Consider the following 18,911-nt stretch of genomic DNA (forward strand, 5'->3'; position numbering starts at 1 on the left):
GTCACGTAATGAACATGGCAGCATCGCAGTTGGGAAGGAGCTTGGATCCATGAGTCACTGCATGGAAAACAGTTGCCAGGAAAATTCTCTGGATCTTCATCACACTGTGAAGTAGGTTAGAAATAAATTTCGTCTGCGAAACCACTAAGAAGATGGGGTCATTTATTAGAAGCTTGCATTCATTAGCACAAATAATATGAAATGTGACGTTATACTACACTAAAATCAATTTCAAAATTACTACTAAGTTTACATGTGGCTGGACATTGAGTGTGGAAAAATAGACATTGGAGACTTTGAAAGGTAGGAGGGTGAGAAGGGGCTGAGGGATAAGAAATTACTTAATAGGTACAATGTACATTCTTTCGGTGATGGTTAAACTAAAAGCTCAAACTTCACCACTATGCAATATATCTATGTAACAAAACTGCACTGTACTCCTTACATTTATACATTTAGGCAGGGCGCGGTGGCTCATGCCTGTAATGCCAGCACTTTGGGAAGATGTGGCAGGTGGATCACCTGAGGTCAGGAGCTTGAGAACAGCCTGACCAACACGGTGAGACCCTGTCTCTACTAAAAATAAAAAAAATTAGCAGGGCATGGTGATGTGCACCTGTAGTTCCAGCTACTCGGGAGGCTGAGGCAGGAGAATCACCTGGACCCGGGAGGTGGAGGTTGCAGTGAACTGAGATCATGCCAGTGTACTCTAGCCTGGGCAACAGAATGAGACTCCATCTCTAATAATAATAATAATAATAATAATAATATATTTAAAAAATTACATGCGGCAATTTTGATACCACCCTACCAGCTCATTTTAGAACATTTAGGGAAAAATACTTTGTGGGTTGACATTCTGTCTTGCTAAACAAGTGAGGGAGAAAATGCCAAACCTGATCCCTTTCAAATCACAAATATGCCACCAACTACCATACATATTAATATAGTTGATTCTAGAGAGCAGCTTAAGTAAGGCATAAACACAAAGTAACCAGACATGACCCAGGTTCTGAAATTCTTTTTAAGATCCATGTTTTACAATGCTGCTGGTAACACTGAAGGCACACCCCTGCCCTTTGAAGCCAGATGCTCTTAGGGGCTTTAGCTGAGATACTAAAATAAAACTTAAACCTGATGTTCAATCAATAGGGACTTTGCCAATTGATAATTTAATGAAATAGCATCACGAGGAGAGCATTAATCCTTAAAACTGTGGTCCTTAATATTTTTATATCCCATAGCAATTTAGAATTTGATGAAATTTTGAAAACCTCCCCATCAAAACACATATACAAATGTAAAAACTGGCAATTGCTCAGTTTCCGGGATGCTGCTGGACCTGCTGGAGCACCAATGTACCCTCAAGGATCCATGGATCCTAGGTTGAAAGCACCTGGCAAAGATGGGTAGCTGCTTGTTTGAATCAGTGACAAGGATGTAAGAGAGGAAACTAGGGATATTGAAGAAGAAAGTTTATATCATCAAAAAAGCTACCGAGAATCACCACCATTTGTTGAGTTCTGGCTGGATGTCAGACACTGTGCTAAATGTTTCAATATATTTAATCTTTTTAAAGCTCTTGCATTGTAATTATCATACAAGCAAGGAAATGGGCAGAGAGAAGTTAAGAGACTTGCCCTAGACTGTATAATTAGTAAGTGGTGAAGCCTGAATGCCAACCAAAGTCTATAGTCTTAATTACAATGGTCTAAGTCAGATTTTCAAATGCATTGTTCTCAAGGGTGAAGAATCTTTAGAAGACAGTAATTTTTAACCTCTAAGTATGCTCAATTGGAATTTAAGATTTTTTTGTTTTAATTAAATGACAACAAATAATTAATTCATTTAGGCACACCGTATATATAGCAAAAGTTATTGAAAAGAGACAACCAGATTGCAGGGTTGTATACGGCAACTACTTTATTATTTTCAAATGCAAACTCTCTGCATTTAGTTTGCTATTTTACAATTTTACAAACTAGGTATAAAAGACCATAAATAAATGACATAAGTTATGTGTACCTAAAGTTCATGAAGGGAAGAAAAATACCTTGACAAATTAAAACAAAATAGAAAATCTATGTCTAACTCAAGAAATCACTCAAATTTTGGAACGTGTGAACCGAACAATGTTCTGTTAATTTCTTTTTCAGTATGAACTAAATTATAATATGCCTTATACATTCTAATTTTAACCACAGTCCTTGCATATTCCAACATACTTAGAGTGATACAAAAAATAAATGCACTCTTCAGTGTGTATCAATGCTTGATGTTGTTTGGAGAATGTTAAATAAGTGAAAATATTGCTTCTAGAACTTTCCTTTACGGGTCAGAATTTAAGTGTCTTCAGACAAATATTGAGGCTATACGGGTGTACGGATTAATACACATATCCTTCACAGATTGAATACAAGAGGTCTCAGAACGCACACACCAGCAGTGTAGTGAGCACAACCTTTCTTTAAAATAAGAACGTTTTTCAACACACCAGAACATTTCACTCGTAAGATTGCTAAAAAATAACTTGGGGCCTGCATACACAAGGTGAAGCTACTTGATTTGGTGCAGTGGGGTAGTTTCCCGCTGCTCTAGAGATCGGCACATGAGTTAGCATTAGAGCTCACTCAGCCAGGGCTTGCTCACGGCTAGACCCAGACCCTGAAGTTGGCCTCCTACCTTTACTTCTGGAAAAGATGATCTGTTCAGAGATTCAACCTCATTTCTTTATACATATGTTTCAGGCATCAATGCATAGGCACATCCCTTAAAAAACATATTAAGGTCCCCACAAAGGGGTGAATTAACTTTGTCACTCTGGCATAGAATACAATGCCATACACCCTGTCAGAATGTAATAAATATTTATTGATGATTTTCTCTACTTATTCAACAACAAATGGTTCAGAATCTATTTTTTTTCCTCATTTTTCCCTGATTTGATGTTATAGCTTATATAAATGGCCACAGTTTCTGCAACCATAGCTTAGGATAAGCAAGGCAGCCACTCAGATTATGAAAAATGGCAGTAAGTTGGCTGGAGTTTGGTATACATTATCTTATATCAATACTGAATCTTCACACTCCGGAGCTCTGATCCTAGAAGGCTGATGCTCTTGTGAGGGCAATAGGAGTTAGCTGCATATTAATTACTGTAGAACTTTCCTGGTAATTAGGGAATCTGAAATTGCCTGAGGCCATTTCATCCCAACGACCTTAACCTCAGGAGTCACTGGCATGCATTTTTCTGTGATATTGGGAGACAAAGTATTAATCCAGGACACACCATCTCAAAGCTGACACACATATCTACGTTCATCTCCAAAAGTATATGAATTGCATATATTTGTTCGCATTCAACAACTCCATTTATGCAGGAAAACAAAGGCTACTTGTACTCCATTTGGGGTTACCAGACACATTCCATCTCCTTCTCTCTCTCCGTCAAGGAACTGATGATTCAGATGAGTTCAATCAGAATGTGTAATTTTGACGATGGGTTGTCACCTGAATGGATTTATATTTTCAATTACTTCACCATTAAGGTGAAAATGCCTCTGTCCAAAGCTGTAGAATTCTTATTAAGGTTAGTGTGACGGCTACAAAATACACGTATAGATCCAGGATGCTGAACATCTCTGGATTGTCTTTCCAAGGGGACGGTCTCCAAGTCCACTGCATCATGTGGTTCTTCATCTTGAAACTGGTGGAAAACTAGAACTCTCCAGGTGTAGCATTCCACAACATTCATGGGTAGTCCTAAGCATGAGGCTACACACATCCACACATCCACACACAGACACGCACGCATACACACACACTCACACCTATGTACACACATCAAAAGAGATAGTCAGCTCATATTTAGTCTAAGAAAAAAAATATATTTATATCACTGCAATGGCACACCCTGGGTAAAATGTTACTTCCGCAATGCATATCATAGGCAGCTCATGGAACTGGCTTTGTTTTGTGTGGTTGCACCTGACCTGGTGTCCATAGTAAGACCTGTAGCATTTGGTCACTTGCTGCCACACCAATGCAGCAGTGACATACAGGAATGAAATATGGAAATACATATAAATAAAACCGCAAAGAGTCCGGGGGCAAGGGCTCTGCAGAGCTGGTGCTGTGAGACAGTGCATTCCTCAGTGCAACTGGAGAACAGATGCTGAATCTTAAGTGTTTGCTGTTTCTTTCACTGGGAAAGGGGATTTGAAAGTCACACATTTATTCTTTTTCAGGTATAGGTGTTGTTTCGTCAGTGTCTTTGCCCCAGAACTGGTGTAACTGAAGCAGAAGAAACACATTTAGATGGAACTGAGAAGGGTGTGTTCTGTTTTCTTCCATGGGCTTTGTGATCAACAGGAAGGGCTGTGAGGCCAAGATAGCAGAATCTACTCCCTGTAGATAAAAGAGCAAGACTTTAGACAAAACGTCAACCAATACTGTGAGCCAATTGTCAACCACTATTGTAAGAAAGAATATATAGGTTCACAGAAGTTGGTATTCTTCAGTAAAAGCAGTTCAGTGGGGAGATCACGAACTATACTTTCCTTTTCTGAAAAATAGCAATTAGAAAAACAAAAAGAATGTTTACTAACAGCTTAATTACAACTCTGAGACAGGCACTATTCTTACCTCCAGTATAGGGATGAGGAAATTGAGCATAAGGAGGTTAAGTACCCTGCCTAATGCCATACCCTCTGGAGTGGCAAGGCTGGGATGAGACCCCACAAAGTTCTAGTCGATATTTATGCTTTAACCACTGTTGAACAGCCTGTCTATGAAATGAAAATCCTGACTTGTTTCAGTTCACAATCTACCCATAGTCAACAATAATGATTGAAAAATGCAAACTAAGAAGTGAAAAACAGTGGTTATTTTTCTTAACAAGAGAGTAACTCCTGATAAACTGAAGTATCTAACGCAGCGAAAGAGCTGTACTCTGTACATGTAAACAGGCGGGAGAGAGGGAACACGGGACACAGGGAGAGACTTGCTCTGTCAATGACACAGGTCTTCTAGGCTCAAGCCTCCTTCCGCATACTAAGAACTAATCCGCCTCAGGCTGGAATTCTAGACATCAGCCTGGAATCGAACAAGGTTGGCACACAGCAATGGAATCATCGTGGCTCCTTATTGTCCATATATTTGTCAAATAATCAACTCAAACCAAAGGAAGTTCCCTTCTTTCATTTGTAACAACCAACTATCCAGATTACTTATTGAACTATACCTCCCACCACAGTGACCATGTTTAGCAGCTGGTGGCCCCAATCAAAGGGCAGTAATTTAGACCAAAATGCACTTTTATAGATTATTTTGCCTATTTTATCAAATCACTTGTTTGTTTTGCATATGTGTACATTTATCGTGTAGAGAATAACATTTTTTTTTGTGGTAAATGACCATATTTAAAATTGTAGAAAACACTTTAGTCTATTTAAAGAGAGAGAAATAGTTTTCTGGCCAGGTGTTGTAGCTCATACCTGTAATTCCAGCACTTTGGGAGCCCAAGGAGGGAGGACTGCTTAAGTCCAAGAGTTTGAGACCAGCCTGGGCAAAAGAGCAAGATCTCATCTTTACCAAAAAAAAAAAAAAAAAAAAAATGAGCCAGACATGGTTGTGCACACCTGTGGTCCCAGCTACTCAGGAGGCTGAGGTGGGAGGATTGCTTTGGCTTGGAAGACACAGGCTGCGGGTGCCATGATTGCGCCACTGCACTCCAGTGGCGACTGAGTGAGACCGTGTCTCAAGGAAGGAAGGAAGGAAGGAAGGAAGGAAGGAAGGAAGGAAGGAAGGAAGGAAGGAAGGAAGGAAAGAAAGTTTGCTCATAAGTTATCCAGAAACAAATTTTATTTAAGCAGTTTAAAATTATAAATGTGGGTTAGGGTATTACTACCCACACCTTGAAGAAGCCATTTGTTAGCCACTAAGGCTGTTCATTTTGACAATTATGTAAAAATGACAGAAAAGTCATCAAATCTACTTTCTAACTATTTCCTCTCTGGAAATCAGTCAAGTTCATCAAATGTAGTTTTTGAAACCTGAATGTGCAGGAATTTCATCAGGTAGGCAGGTATTTGAAGTATGAAGAGAACATGAATATGATCTTAAAACTCTAGAGTGTATTCCACATCCTATGGACACACAAGGTTGGTGATGGTTTCCTTTGCTACTAGAAATTCTTAGAGGAGAAAGAATGGTCTCATAAACATGTGTTGCCTTTCAGTCTGCCAATTCCTTCTCCACTTAACATCTGGATATCAATAGATATTACTTAAACACATTTGTAATATTAAGTGGACAATTTGGGGACTTGTGTGTATGCAAAAATGATAGGACATTTGAAGTGAGACGTACGGGAATGTGAAGACTTGTATCTACTTAATGCCAGGATAAGAGTTGAGTGAAATGAGCCTTCTCCTCACCATTGAATTCAGGCAACTCCTTTAACATGGGAAATTTCTTAAACAGAGACCAGACAAAGCATGTGGTCTATGTAGGGTCATGAGTTAAAGATAATTCATTGTGACTAAATAAACAAAGGCTTGTTCCTTTGAGTCAGTCGTGACGACATCCAAATGTCTTTACCATCCAGTTCTTTTCATTGCAACAGAATTTTACTTGTGTGTAGCACTGTCTTTCCCATTACAAAACAATAATTTTATAAATGTCAAGGCTAAATAATGCCTGTTTATCCTGCCAGCATAACTTGAAAGGTCTACCACCATTGTATAAATATGTATTTACCTCCAAACTCTCATAAATCCATTTAAGTGAAGAAGCTTCACTGCATGACCCCCCCCTACCACTGAACTTCATTTCACCCCACTCTGGCATGTTGTAATAAAACAATTGGGGTCACAAGTGAAAGACAGATGAATAATACTTGGACAATGTTGGAGGAAGAAGTGCACCTTTCTTCTGTGGAACTCACCGCGTTTCACTTAAGAATATTTCATACACACTTGCAACACCACCATGCATTAGGAAAGGTGTTATTATTAAGGTATCATTATCTCTCTAATTTCCAGGTGGAGGAACAGAGTTATAAAGAAAAGTGGAGCGAATTTCCCAGTGTCAACATTTCAGTTGGCTTCAGAATCCATAGCTGTCCGGATGCCAGAGTCTGGCTCTGCGCCCTGGGAAACAATGCATCATTCCTATTGTTCTCACATTTCTCTTCTAAAACTTCATGGAGGCAGTGGAGAGAGTTAACACTTTTACTATTGCTGGAATATTATTTAAGGCACTTGGAAAGTCCTTTTCTGGCCTTTGCATTGGCCTTGACTCTAATATATGCATATGTTGAAATTTTTAAGATTCAGAAGGCGACCTTTGAATAAAATAAGATTTCATACTTCACCTCTCTTTTGATCCTTCCCTGATTACTTCATTTACAGAAATACCTGCTGAGCAGGAACAAAACAACACCAGCATAGTATATAATGTTAATTTGTTAGGCTATTTCAGAATGGACTTGTTCTCTTTTGAAATGGTCTGCTTTTAATATGTTCAGTGTTTAGAAAACACCTTGTCTTAAGTTGTTGACTTTAAGAAAAAAAAAAAAAAAACTTTTAATTATTCCATGTATGCAAGGTAACATTCTATTGTAGTTAAAATGTAATGTCAGCTGGGCGCAGTGGCTGATGCTCTGGGAGGCCCAGGCAGGTGGACTGTCTGAGGTCAAGAGTTCGAGACCAGCTGGGTCAATGTGGTGAAACCCTGTTTCTACCAAAAATACAAAAATTAGCCAGGCGTGGGTGGTGGGTGCCTGTAATCCCAGCTACTCAGGAGGCTGAGGCAGAATTGTTTGAACCCAGGAGGCCAACGTTGCAGTGAGCCAAGACTGCACCACCGCACTCCAGCCTGGGCAACAGAGTGAGACTCTGTCTTAAATAATAATAGTAATAATTATTATTTTTTACCAACCAAGCAAAAAAAAAAAAAGTCCTATATTTTTCAGCTTTTAACATGAATATCCAGAACTCCTAGACTTTTGCAAAAGTGGTGATAAAACAAAAATTGTTGGAGTAGTTTTAAAAACAAATTTCACATTCCTTCTGAACAGAAAAGCTTTTACAACTCATGTTGCAAAAAAGGTTTTTACTAAACTGTCATGATTTGACAGCATCAAATTTAACATTCCTTGCTCTATAAGAAATAGCTTTCAGGATACAACCAAGGGGGAAAAAAGGTCGTTAAAATCAGCAACTCTTGTTTAAAAGTGATAAAAATGAAATAACTCAAAAAAAAAAAAAAAAAAAAGAAAAGTTAAAATGTGTCCAGTCCAAAGTTATGTCCTTTGTTTCTAGGAATGAACAAACCCAATGCCGGGATGTAAAAATAGAAATATTGCAAGCTAATAGGTTCATGATGTGCAGTGCATTTTTCAGTAGGTCAACTTTCTGATCATGAGGAAGCCAAGGCGAGTTCCAAGTCTTACCACTGGCATCTTGGTAAATCCTCTTTGGCCCTGTTTGGGGACAGAGTTTCCTGGAGCAGGAGAGAAAATGAGGCTAATGGAAATGTCTCCCCAGTACTTCTCCATTGAGGTAAATTCTCCAAAGGAGAGAGAAAGACTCCTGTGCTTGCTGCCTGGTGCCCAGAAGATACTCAATAAATATGTGTGCCACGAATGAATGGCACCAAAGGACAGGAGGAGCCCTTTGTGATGAAAAGCACATAGCCAACAGCCAGCGAGTGTCTAGGACCATCCCTCAGAGCCTGACCTCATCTGGTTCATATGTCACTTCTCCCCGGAAGAATAGCAGGGAAACCACACTGTGTTTGGTCTCCTCTTTCACTGTCATAAAAGGACTGAAATCCCAAAAAACGTCGACACAACCTGAGAGACGTGAGAGAGTATTTTTCTGTTTTCAGTATTTCGAATGAGATCAAGTTTAAAACACAAAAGAAGTTTTCACTGGAGAAAAATTCATTCTCGGTTTTTGGACTTACCTTGCAGATCTGGGGTCCCTCCTTTAAAGGAGCGAAGTGTGAACGTTCTCTATTCCAGATTGTCACAGCCCACTATCCATAAGATAGTTAGGACAAGTTTGTAGAGTCCTAAAATAAGACTTTATATGGCACAGCCTCAGGCCCAAAGAAACAGACCTCATTTGTCCAGTTAGGGATTATGGGGCTTGGTTTTTTGTATATATATATTTTTTAAATCCACTTTCCCTTTCTTTCCAGCCCCCTGCGTCATAGGAATTCACCAGGTGGCTTGAGCACTGAAGAGGCAACACTAATGAGCCACGTCGCTTTCTCCTAGGATGTTCTTTTCCCCCATGGTATGAACCAAGCCCTAAAAGCCACAGCTGAGTCCTTAAAAAATGTTCCTGGGCATGGTCTTCATTCCAGTGAAAGAGAGATGACTGTAATTTATGCCACAAACAAAATACAATGGTTGTAATTCCACATGGAGAGAGAATCAGGGATGTCTCAGAAGCTCAGTGTCCGGCAGCAGATACAGCATCAAAACTCGGAGGCAGTGTTCTATTTCTATAGGTACATGTATTTTACAGACTGGTGATGAACAGAAAAGTACTTCTGAGAAACGATTTGTTCCAGGTCTAATTCAGATGACCGGCAGTCATTTCTGTAAGCCCCACAGGTTCAGCAATCTGTACACCAAGCAACGCTGCAGACATTTTTTTAAATTTCTTTAATTTCAGAGGGCGAAGACGAAGTAAAAAAAGTGCAGTTCTTCAATTAAAGTGCATGGATGAGGTAAACTAATTTCAAGAGTTTTGAGTTTATTCAGTACTGGCTCAGACAGGAACCATTCTGCCGTGCATCTGCTGCATTTGGGTTCGCATTGCCTGGACACTGCTGAAAATCTTATTCTGGTGCGTGATGGCTGTGATACCAATTCTTGCCAGGTCCCTGTACATAGGGCGACAAAAGAGGGACAGAAAAAGTCATGGGGGCTGACAGTCTCTTTTCTAGGGCTTCATGCAGACACACATTTGAATCAGCCACAATTAATACAGCACGACAAGGCAGGTGTATTAAAAAGTTTCATTAAGCAATTTAATGCAACAATGTAGCTACTTTATAGAGGCTGTGTAAAATTACACTCAATCAAAACGAGAGGCATTCCAGTTTGTTTTTGCTTTTTTTAAAATGAGTAGGATGATTATGCAGCTCAAAGCAAAAAAAAAGAAAATACTATTAAATCTAGATTTACCCTTTCGTGTTACATCGTTGAGTACTTACTCCTGGTTCACGTGCACCACAGCCTCTAGTGTGGTATAACCAGCAGCTGTGAAGTTATCCTTATACCGGTCCATTTTAATGGCCTGGAGCCAATCGCCCACTGATACCACAGCAGAGAATTCAGGGGAGCTTGGATCCAACAACGCAGTGTTAGGTCTAGAAACAGAACAAGAAAATATAAGCAGAATGGAGCTACCAGAGAGACAAGAAGACTGAAATCTGATTGCCTCAAATTAGGCAAGGAGAACCAAAAAGCTGAGAGAAGGTTTTAAATGGAACAACTGTTGTTAAATGTAACCATGCGATATTTGGCTCTTAATTTCACAAAGCTGCTAAAGCATATATCAATCATCCTATTTGTTCTTAATTCTATTTCCTGCGCTTGTTTTATGTGGCCCTCCGAGGGCATTCATGCTCATAGCAGGTCTTTCAACACCCAAGCCTGGGGTGAAGACTGGGAGAGCCCTCATGGCTGAAACCTGTTCAGTCTTTGCAGAAAGAGTCCAATCCCTGCCAGCACTGAATATTACAGACTTTCGTTCAGCAACTATGGAAACCCTAGTGAAGTATGAGTAAGGAAAACTGCGAGCTTGCAAGCTGCCAGACTGGATGGAAGCAGAGAAAACAGCAAGAATTCAAGTCCAGCATGCTTCCAGCCAGGTCTGCAGGCAGACTTGGGGCATTCAAACAAACTTGGGACAGCAGGGAGTTAATCCCCTCTTTAATCAACCCATGCCTGACCAGCACGAGTGCCAAGGCTGGCAGAAGAATGGCCACTTTGATCACTGTTTGGATTGCGGAATGTGCTTCTCGTATTCCCTTGCTGGGGTTCCTGAATAATGATTTCAACAAATTCAAAGCACTTCTTATTAACTTATTTATTAGTTTACTCATTTCTTAGGCCAGGTGTTTTCTATTAGGTCACTGTCACAAGCAATTACAGGTAGGAATTCTACCTTTCCTAATGATATTGACACATAAAAAATCATTTACTAATAAAAACTATTAAGAGAATTATAGTTAGCCATCCTCATCATCCAATTGCTTAATAATCAGAGTAGGGCTTCATGGGGGCATTTTATACTACCTTTATTATAATAACCTGTAGAAAAATACTGCTACTTGTTAAGTCATAGTTTTTGAACTTGTTTTCCCTAAAAATTACAGAATGTGTTTGATCTTAACACTTTGACCTAATTTTCAATGTGATACTATATTTAAGTACAAACATTTAAATCAGAATTATATCATTACTACTAAATTTTCAACCAAAAACCCTTTCCTTGTAAAAACAAAATTAAGTCAATATAATGCTTTAATTTTTTACATAGCAGAATTAATCCAATTCAATTTTTTACATTTTAATTTTCATCTAAATCGACTTGATTTGTATTTTTTATATAAATATCTTAACAAAGACATGTTTTATCAATCAGTTTCATGTCCAAATAATACCTTGCCATTGTAACCTTTCTTTTGTGTCCGTTATTTCAATATGAATTTGATTTTCTAAGTACAATTCTGTAAATGTTTATAGCAAAAAGAATCAAAATGTAATTATTCTTTCAATTTTGAGTCAATAACAAATGTTACCACATAGAATTTTGGACATTTAATTGAGTGTCACTATAAAGCAATAATATTTGTTATTAGACAAAAGCCAATAGTTTGCATTTACTTCTGACTTTAAGTCAAAAGCGTTAATGAGGAAGATGTAGGCTCTGAGCAGTGACAAGGTCAAAACGACCTTACAATGAAAATATCTTCACTCAATGTCAATAATTTTAAGGGTTGTTCTGAAGCTTGTTCTGGAAGCCTTTGTGCTCTTGGTGGCACACCATGACATTAGCCTAATTTTGTGCTGAGTCACATACTATGCTATACTATGTCTCATTATAGGTAAGCCATAATAAGCTTCGAAGCTATTTAAGTACCATCAGCGAAAAGAATTTAGAACTGATAATAGTGTATCTAATACCTCAACTTGTTTTGTACCTTGGGGCAAGCAGATGCTATGTGGTAAGAGTGGTTGAATGACTTATGCTAACAGAAGAAGTACCAAACACCATAAAACTGGCCTTGAATGAACCCTCAGAAAAAATACATGGGCTCTGGTGCTGAAGATCTAAAAGGTGGAAGAGAAGTCAGCTGGATCTGGAAAGGAGGCCTTATAGTCATCTCTTTCACCCTCTTGGAGAACAGAAGAACAAGAAATAGCCTCACAATAGTCGGAGACTTTTTTTATTTTTTAGTTCACATAGTGACCAAGTGGCAGAGGTGAAATGTTAATTCAATCCTTTTCAGTTTTCTCTGAAAAAAGCTAGACCATTGAGGATTTTGTGTAGTGGCTAATGACAGGGATTTGAAAACCTGGAGGAGAGTATCGGGTATCTCTACTATCTATTCCACAGTTCTTTTTTTTTTTTTTTTTTTTCCATGTAATGTGTACTCCTTCTCTTCTAGGATCTTTAGTCTAAGTTTTCAGGAGAAAGATGAGAGGAGAACACCACAGGGCCTGCAAAGATTGGAAGGGCTTAAATACTGTGGGAGAAAATGTCCTATTTTTAACACAGGATCATGATGAAACAGAAGCCTGTGAGGAGCCCAGATTTGGAGATGAGTGAGTGTCTCACCTCTCGCAGGCCTAAGTCACCTGGTCTATTATGCCTGTATTCTAAAATTATTTAACTGATAAAGATGGTCGACACCCTTTCAGAAGAGACTACTGATATGTAGATATCCCGAATCTTATACCAGTAAAGTCCATTCTCCATGTAGAAAGTCCTCACTGAACTTGTAGGACTTACAGTATCTTTATGTTCTCTACAGACTGATATGCTTCTTCATTTTGCTCATTCCAAGAAGATAAGTACCTCTTATAGGTTGTCCAATCATTTTGGTCTTTAAAATCATTCCCAAACATTCATCTGCATGCTTTGTAACTCAATCATTTCCTATCTTGGCCCTGTTTCCTCCTACTCTGAAAGACTCAGAAAAGGGAAACCAGAAGAACTGAAAACTATTGAATCTCTTTCTTACAACTAACACTTTATAAGTCAACTTAAAATTGCTGTGCTTAGAGACCTGTCTTCTAATCTTTATTTCTTACTATTCCAATGTTTCTGCCCCATTTCAAAATATAGCTGATCTGAGCATCTTCTAAAATTACATTTCATCCCTCTTCCTAAATTTCAGGTCTGGCATCCTAAAATAGGCACTTCAGTTATTTCTTTGCTATTATTACTTTTTAAAGCTTTTTCCTTATAACTATTAGATGCCTGACAAGTATTAAGTTATTCAAAATGCTGAACAGAACTACCTTAAATACTGTACTAATTGAGAAAGAAGCCACCCAGTTTGCAGAGAGCCGTGAACTGGCCTCTGATGAAAAGGCAGGAATTTAAGTGAGTCACCACTTGCCTGCCTCCTCTAACGTGTTCTTTCATACATCACTATTAAGTAAGCATGGCTGACCTGGAGCTCTCCGTCCCTGTCCTCTTCAAGCTGTTGGGGTTGCGGATGAGTTTGTCCAACATGTTGACAATCTGCCCAAATTTAGGCCTGTCGCTTCTCTCCTTCTGCCAGCAGTCTAGCATCAGCTGGTGGAGTGCAATGGGGCAGTCCATTGGAGGGGGTAACCGATAGCCTTCCTCAATGGCTTTAATCACCTATGGAAGACAACAGGATCGTACGTTAAGCTGCCAGGCAAAGCTGCTGTTCAAGGTTCACCCTTCTGACTGGCATGTTTCTTGTGCATGAAGCTGCCAGCAAGCTGGAGCCTGGGAACAGCTCCAACTCCTTCACATGAGCCAAAGCTAGACCTGAGTATCACTGGCAACAGGAGAGGGAAGCCAGCTGTTGCTATGAGATGTACTCTAAAGGGAAGACGCATCAATCACCAATGTTCCCAAGTGGCTAGAGCCCAATCAGATCTGCAATGTGGTGTCAGTTTTGGTGATGGCCCTCAGAGATCACATGGCCCTGCCCCCTGCCTCCAGTCCCCTGCCCCGCTCCATTCTGCTCTTCAACATTAGCACACCTAAACACTCTTAGCAAAAGAGACTCCGACATAGTGCTAAAGACCTCCCTTGGGAAGCAATTAATAGCTGTCTCCAAAATGGAATTTTCTTTGCATCCTTTTAAGCCCCCATCCTCTTACATAGACAGCTAGTGGGTCAACACCAGAGTCCAAGTCCAGATGCCCAGCCATTTTTTCTTTTGGATTATTTTACCCCTAGACACCAATTCTGAATTTCTTTCTTAGTCTCAGTTGGCTGTCAGTCGACCCTGTTAAAGGTGTTAGTAAGTAGATTTTTTTAAAAAAAGTAAAAAACAATTTAAAAAATTCCTTCTTTTGGGGCATTTACATTTTGAAGGAGACCCTCTCACATCTAAGGAAGGAAGCTACAATGGTAGATGATAATTGTCTTACTGGCCAAGACCATCGAAAGTGCCCAGAGCAGTCTACTTGCCTAGTAAGTCATCAATAACTCATTCAACAGTCTCTTTGCTAATTCTAATTTTTCTCATCTGTCTTCACAGGCATTAAATTATTTTCTTATAGACTTTTCCCTAACATCCTCCCCCCACTTTGGGGTATAAATTCCAATAAAGTAATATGGTAGGACATACCAAATTTATAGAGAACTACTTCACAGCTTTTTGGCTACTCATTATCTTTGTTTATGGATATCCTCTGAGATTCTAGAGGTGCTTTTATTTGTTTGGGAGTCTAAACATTTTATTTGCTTTAAATCACTCCATTTATTTTTCTTTCTATCAACATGATAGCTGCCAGGGAAATAACCAGTGGTTGAGCCATCCCAATGACTTCATTGGACTCACCCTGTGGTGGGTCTATTGACTGCTCAGAAATTGGCCTTCGACAGAAAACAGTCTGTTGGGTCCAGTGTCTTTGGATTAGTATGACTGTGGTCTTCTTAATAAGAGCACTGTTTCAGTTTAACAAATCATCTTGTGATTTATTGAGCCCTCTGATCCTTTTTCTCCTATGTATTTTGCCAATATCATGTATCAGTATCACCTACTTTTCTTTGTAAAGCAGACTTCTCTATGCTGTCTTATTGAACCTTATTCTATTTGTTTCTAGCAATTACACTACGTCAGTTTGATCACCTGGGTTTCTTTTATCTTTCCAGGTGCATGATGTTGACTCTAGACTTGATGAGAACATTTTGCACTGAATTGAGGAGAATGAAAGCAGTATTGGGCTGACGCCAGGGGAACATAAATTGTTATAACCCCTCAGACTGATTAATGCTCTTTCATAAGCTCCCTATCCACTGCCAGCTTGGAAGATGGCTCATAGGTTAGCAAAGCATATTTTCTCAGTTTACTACTAAACATTTTGGGGGGCAGAGGATTAAACCAAACAAAAAACTTGCTAAGTTTGACATATTTTCAACAGTTACTTTCACTCCATTTACTATATGCCAAATTAATTCTACACATCAAAGTAATTCTCCAGATACACTTCCTATGGATTCCTGTTCTACACAGAATCCAACACAGAGACAAATAATAGATCAATATTATTTGTGAGCAAGAAATGGCTTCAGATGCCTTTTCATGGATAAAGCCAGAGAACTGAAAGTTCAAAACAAAAGAACTGTTTTAATGTATATGTATATAGAAACTGCCAAAATTACAGATCTGAACATATTTAGGGTGGAAAAACTGACATCTTTAGATTCTCTGTTCTTACGGACATTTGGTCATGACTTCAGTAAAGAAAAATAAAGCCTAAGTATCAAATAATTACAGTAACTACATTTACTATTTGCTCATTTAGGTTTTTTGTCTTTGTCCCTCTGAGAGTCTCTAACCTGAATCCAAACGTGGCTACAAGAAGCTACTAGAAGCTGTCTGCATAACATAATCATATAAGCAATAGATTACATGCTATTCACACCTCCATAGTCTTTTTCCAGCCTGTAATTACTATGACTTAGGCTAGCTGCTTTCTTCCTACCTGCTATGAATCTTCCGTTATAATTCACAGATAATACAATGTGAACACTACCATTCCCCTTAATCTGGCTGCTCAGCATAGAGAATTCTTTTTGCCCCACCAGACACGGAGTGCATCATTTTCTCTATTGCTCCAAACATTCTTTAATTGATAAGGCAGCCTGCATGCTATTTCTTAAGTGCACCTGGCTGTAACCGTCAAGGCTGCGCAACTTCCTGTTGTTGGAGGAAGACAAAGCAGATGGATAGGTAACATTCCACCACAAACATAATTTTTGAAAAGAAGTTTCCAAAATATAATTCAAACTGATAAACTGAATACCTTGCATTTGTAAACCCTCTCTGATAATGGCCTACCGCATACATAAAAAAATTAGGCAAGTTCAAAAAGTATAGGTAGCCATTTAATTTTAATACGATTCCCAATCTTTCCAGCACGAACGTAAACTTTTCCAGGATTAGCTAAAACGTGTTCCAGGAAGACCCCTTGATCTAGGGCTTTCATTTACTTTTTTTTTTTTCTTTCTTTCTCACTGGAGATGTTTGTAATTAAATTCTATTACTCTGGAATCTTATTAGTGTCATTATTGAATCCTTTTCTGAAATTGCAGTCATCGTGGATACTCCCTTACAAAGTAGTCCAGATGGTACATTTAAAGGGATGTGCATAATTTACCAAGGGTCATTGAGTGAAGCTTTATTTTAGAGTCCTCAAGGGGCGAGCTCTAATTACAATGATGCCAGCTTTAAAATATTCACTAGTTTTCTTTCAATAAACCTTTCATGTCTGTTTTATCATACGTGAAATTTATTTTTTCATAATCTTTGCATTTTCTTAAAATTCAGTTTCATTTTGTTTTACTTTGGTTTTGAAAGTTCACCAAGTAAAAATACCATCCCATATTTTTTATCTATGCATCTATGTGTGTATCTATCTCCCATACTGTACCATGTAGGCCATTTAATTCTTGTCCTTGAAATCAATAGTCGTTGGTTATAATGTTGAACTAGCTTGCTAGATATATCTGTATTAAGAAATTTGAGTTTAATGTATCATTTCAAACCCCGTGCTCACTCCATCATACAGTAATGCAGAACTTCCTGAATCTCAATGTGAAAAAGTATATTTCAGAACATAGAGACTTACATCTTGATTGGACATATCCCAGTAGGGCCTCTCCCCGTACGACATCACTTCCCACATAACGATTCCATAGCTCCATACATCACTTGCTGATGTGAATTTACGATAGGCAATTGCTTCTGGCGCAGTCCACCGGATAGGAATCTTGCCACCCTGTGAACATTTGAGCCATAAGTTATTCCTTAAGTACATCACTGATGTGCCATTTTAGATTCTGAATGTAGTTCCTGCTAGCCAAGCAGGACAACAGCATTCTTGAGATAGCTCTCAAAACAAAAGACACTTGTTCATTTTAACGCAAGTCTTTCAGGTTAAGACAGTTCTCCTATGTTTTCTTTACTCACAGGGAAGTGACTAAGTAATCTAATTATGTTTTTAAAACCTACCTATTATCTGAGCTCTGCTTAAGGCAATATTCTAGAAAAAAAGAAATCTCAGGTTTTACAAAATACATGTTATCCACGGGGTATCAGTGATATGTAGCTGACATTTGTTTGATTTTTTGTTGGATTCTTTCACCCGGGAGCACAAAGGAAGGCAATGCTTAATACTGCTTCAAAAATCATGAATGAAGGAATTTAAATATGAACATTTCTATCCAACACAAGTCTACCTCCCCTTATACAGCATGAGAAACATGCGCAATAGCTAGGGGATGATATGATAAATAGGTCTTTAGAGAAAGCCAAATAATACCAGACACTAGAGCTATTACTGACTTTAATGGAGTAAGGACAGGATTTTAGTTGTTATTAAATTAAAAAAAAAAAAAAAGACTTGTAAAATGGTAAAGCAAGTGAATATTACCCAGGAAAAGTTTCAAAATGCACTTTTTTTTTTTTTTTTTTTTTTTTTTTGCCTCAAATGTCTTATTTGTTTATGCTTATGTTTAAGGTACTTTCAGTCAGGTTTTCAATGTCCTAGGGTTCCACCTGGGGAAATTAATTCAAGTCTAATTCAGACCCTTGAGGTATCCCCAGGGCCATCATTTAAAAGTTTTCTTTGCTTTATTAGGTAGGGCCAGGAAACAGGACAATAAATTGTACTGGAAATTGCTTTGATACATTGCAGTGAACTCTGAACACCCAGTGTATTGCATTCATCCTTGTTACACACAGGACACTTGTACTGCATTCCCCCCTGCTTAAATATTTGTCTAAGGTTTTATCTATGTAAATGTATCATTCTAGAAGCCTCCTTTAACTTTTCTTTCTCCAACTACTCGGAAAAAATAAAAGATCTTCAACATTCACAAAGATGTATTCTTTTCTAAATGAATGGACTTGGAATTCAAAAGAGGACAAGCATAAGAATCAGAATTGGAGCCAAAGAAATAGAATACTATACCCCCCTGATTCCCCCGACAAAATAAAAGGCTCAGCCAGCCAACCAACCAAACAACAACAAAAAACCCCCATTGCTTGGGATTGCAGATGCAAAATGGGGAGTGCTAAAAGGGGAAAATGGCTGGTAACTGTCAGCTTCGTGTTGATTTTAACAGTGTCAGTGTTAATGGCCAATAACTGTTTTATGATTCTGTGTT

General features: G+C 38.6%; 1 protein-coding gene across 1 annotated transcript in view; it reads right to left on the reverse strand.

Moving 5' to 3' along the window:
• Positions 1–1,897: 1,897 nt before the first annotated feature.
• The window catches only part of EPHA4 (EPH receptor A4), a 153,821-nt gene continuing 136,807 nt past the window's right edge, over positions 1,898–18,911 (reverse strand). Inside the window, exons 14-18 of the mRNA XM_011964679.1 lie at positions 17,372–17,521; positions 13,708–13,901; positions 10,234–10,389; positions 8,971–9,900; positions 1,898–4,407 (exon numbers count right to left, since the gene is read on the reverse strand). Of these exons, the coding sequence (XP_011820069.1) occupies positions 9,786–9,900; positions 10,234–10,389; positions 13,708–13,901; positions 17,372–17,521 (615 nt within the window). The 3' untranslated portion in view covers positions 1,898–4,407; positions 8,971–9,785. The remainder of the gene's footprint in view (positions 4,408–8,970; positions 9,901–10,233; positions 10,390–13,707; positions 13,902–17,371; positions 17,522–18,911) is intronic.

This window comes from Mandrillus leucophaeus, unplaced genomic scaffold (assembly GCF_000951045.1).
Source record: "Mandrillus leucophaeus isolate KB7577 unplaced genomic scaffold, Mleu.le_1.0 Scaffold70, whole genome shotgun sequence".
Classification (NCBI taxonomy): domain Eukaryota; kingdom Metazoa; phylum Chordata; class Mammalia; order Primates; family Cercopithecidae; genus Mandrillus; species Mandrillus leucophaeus.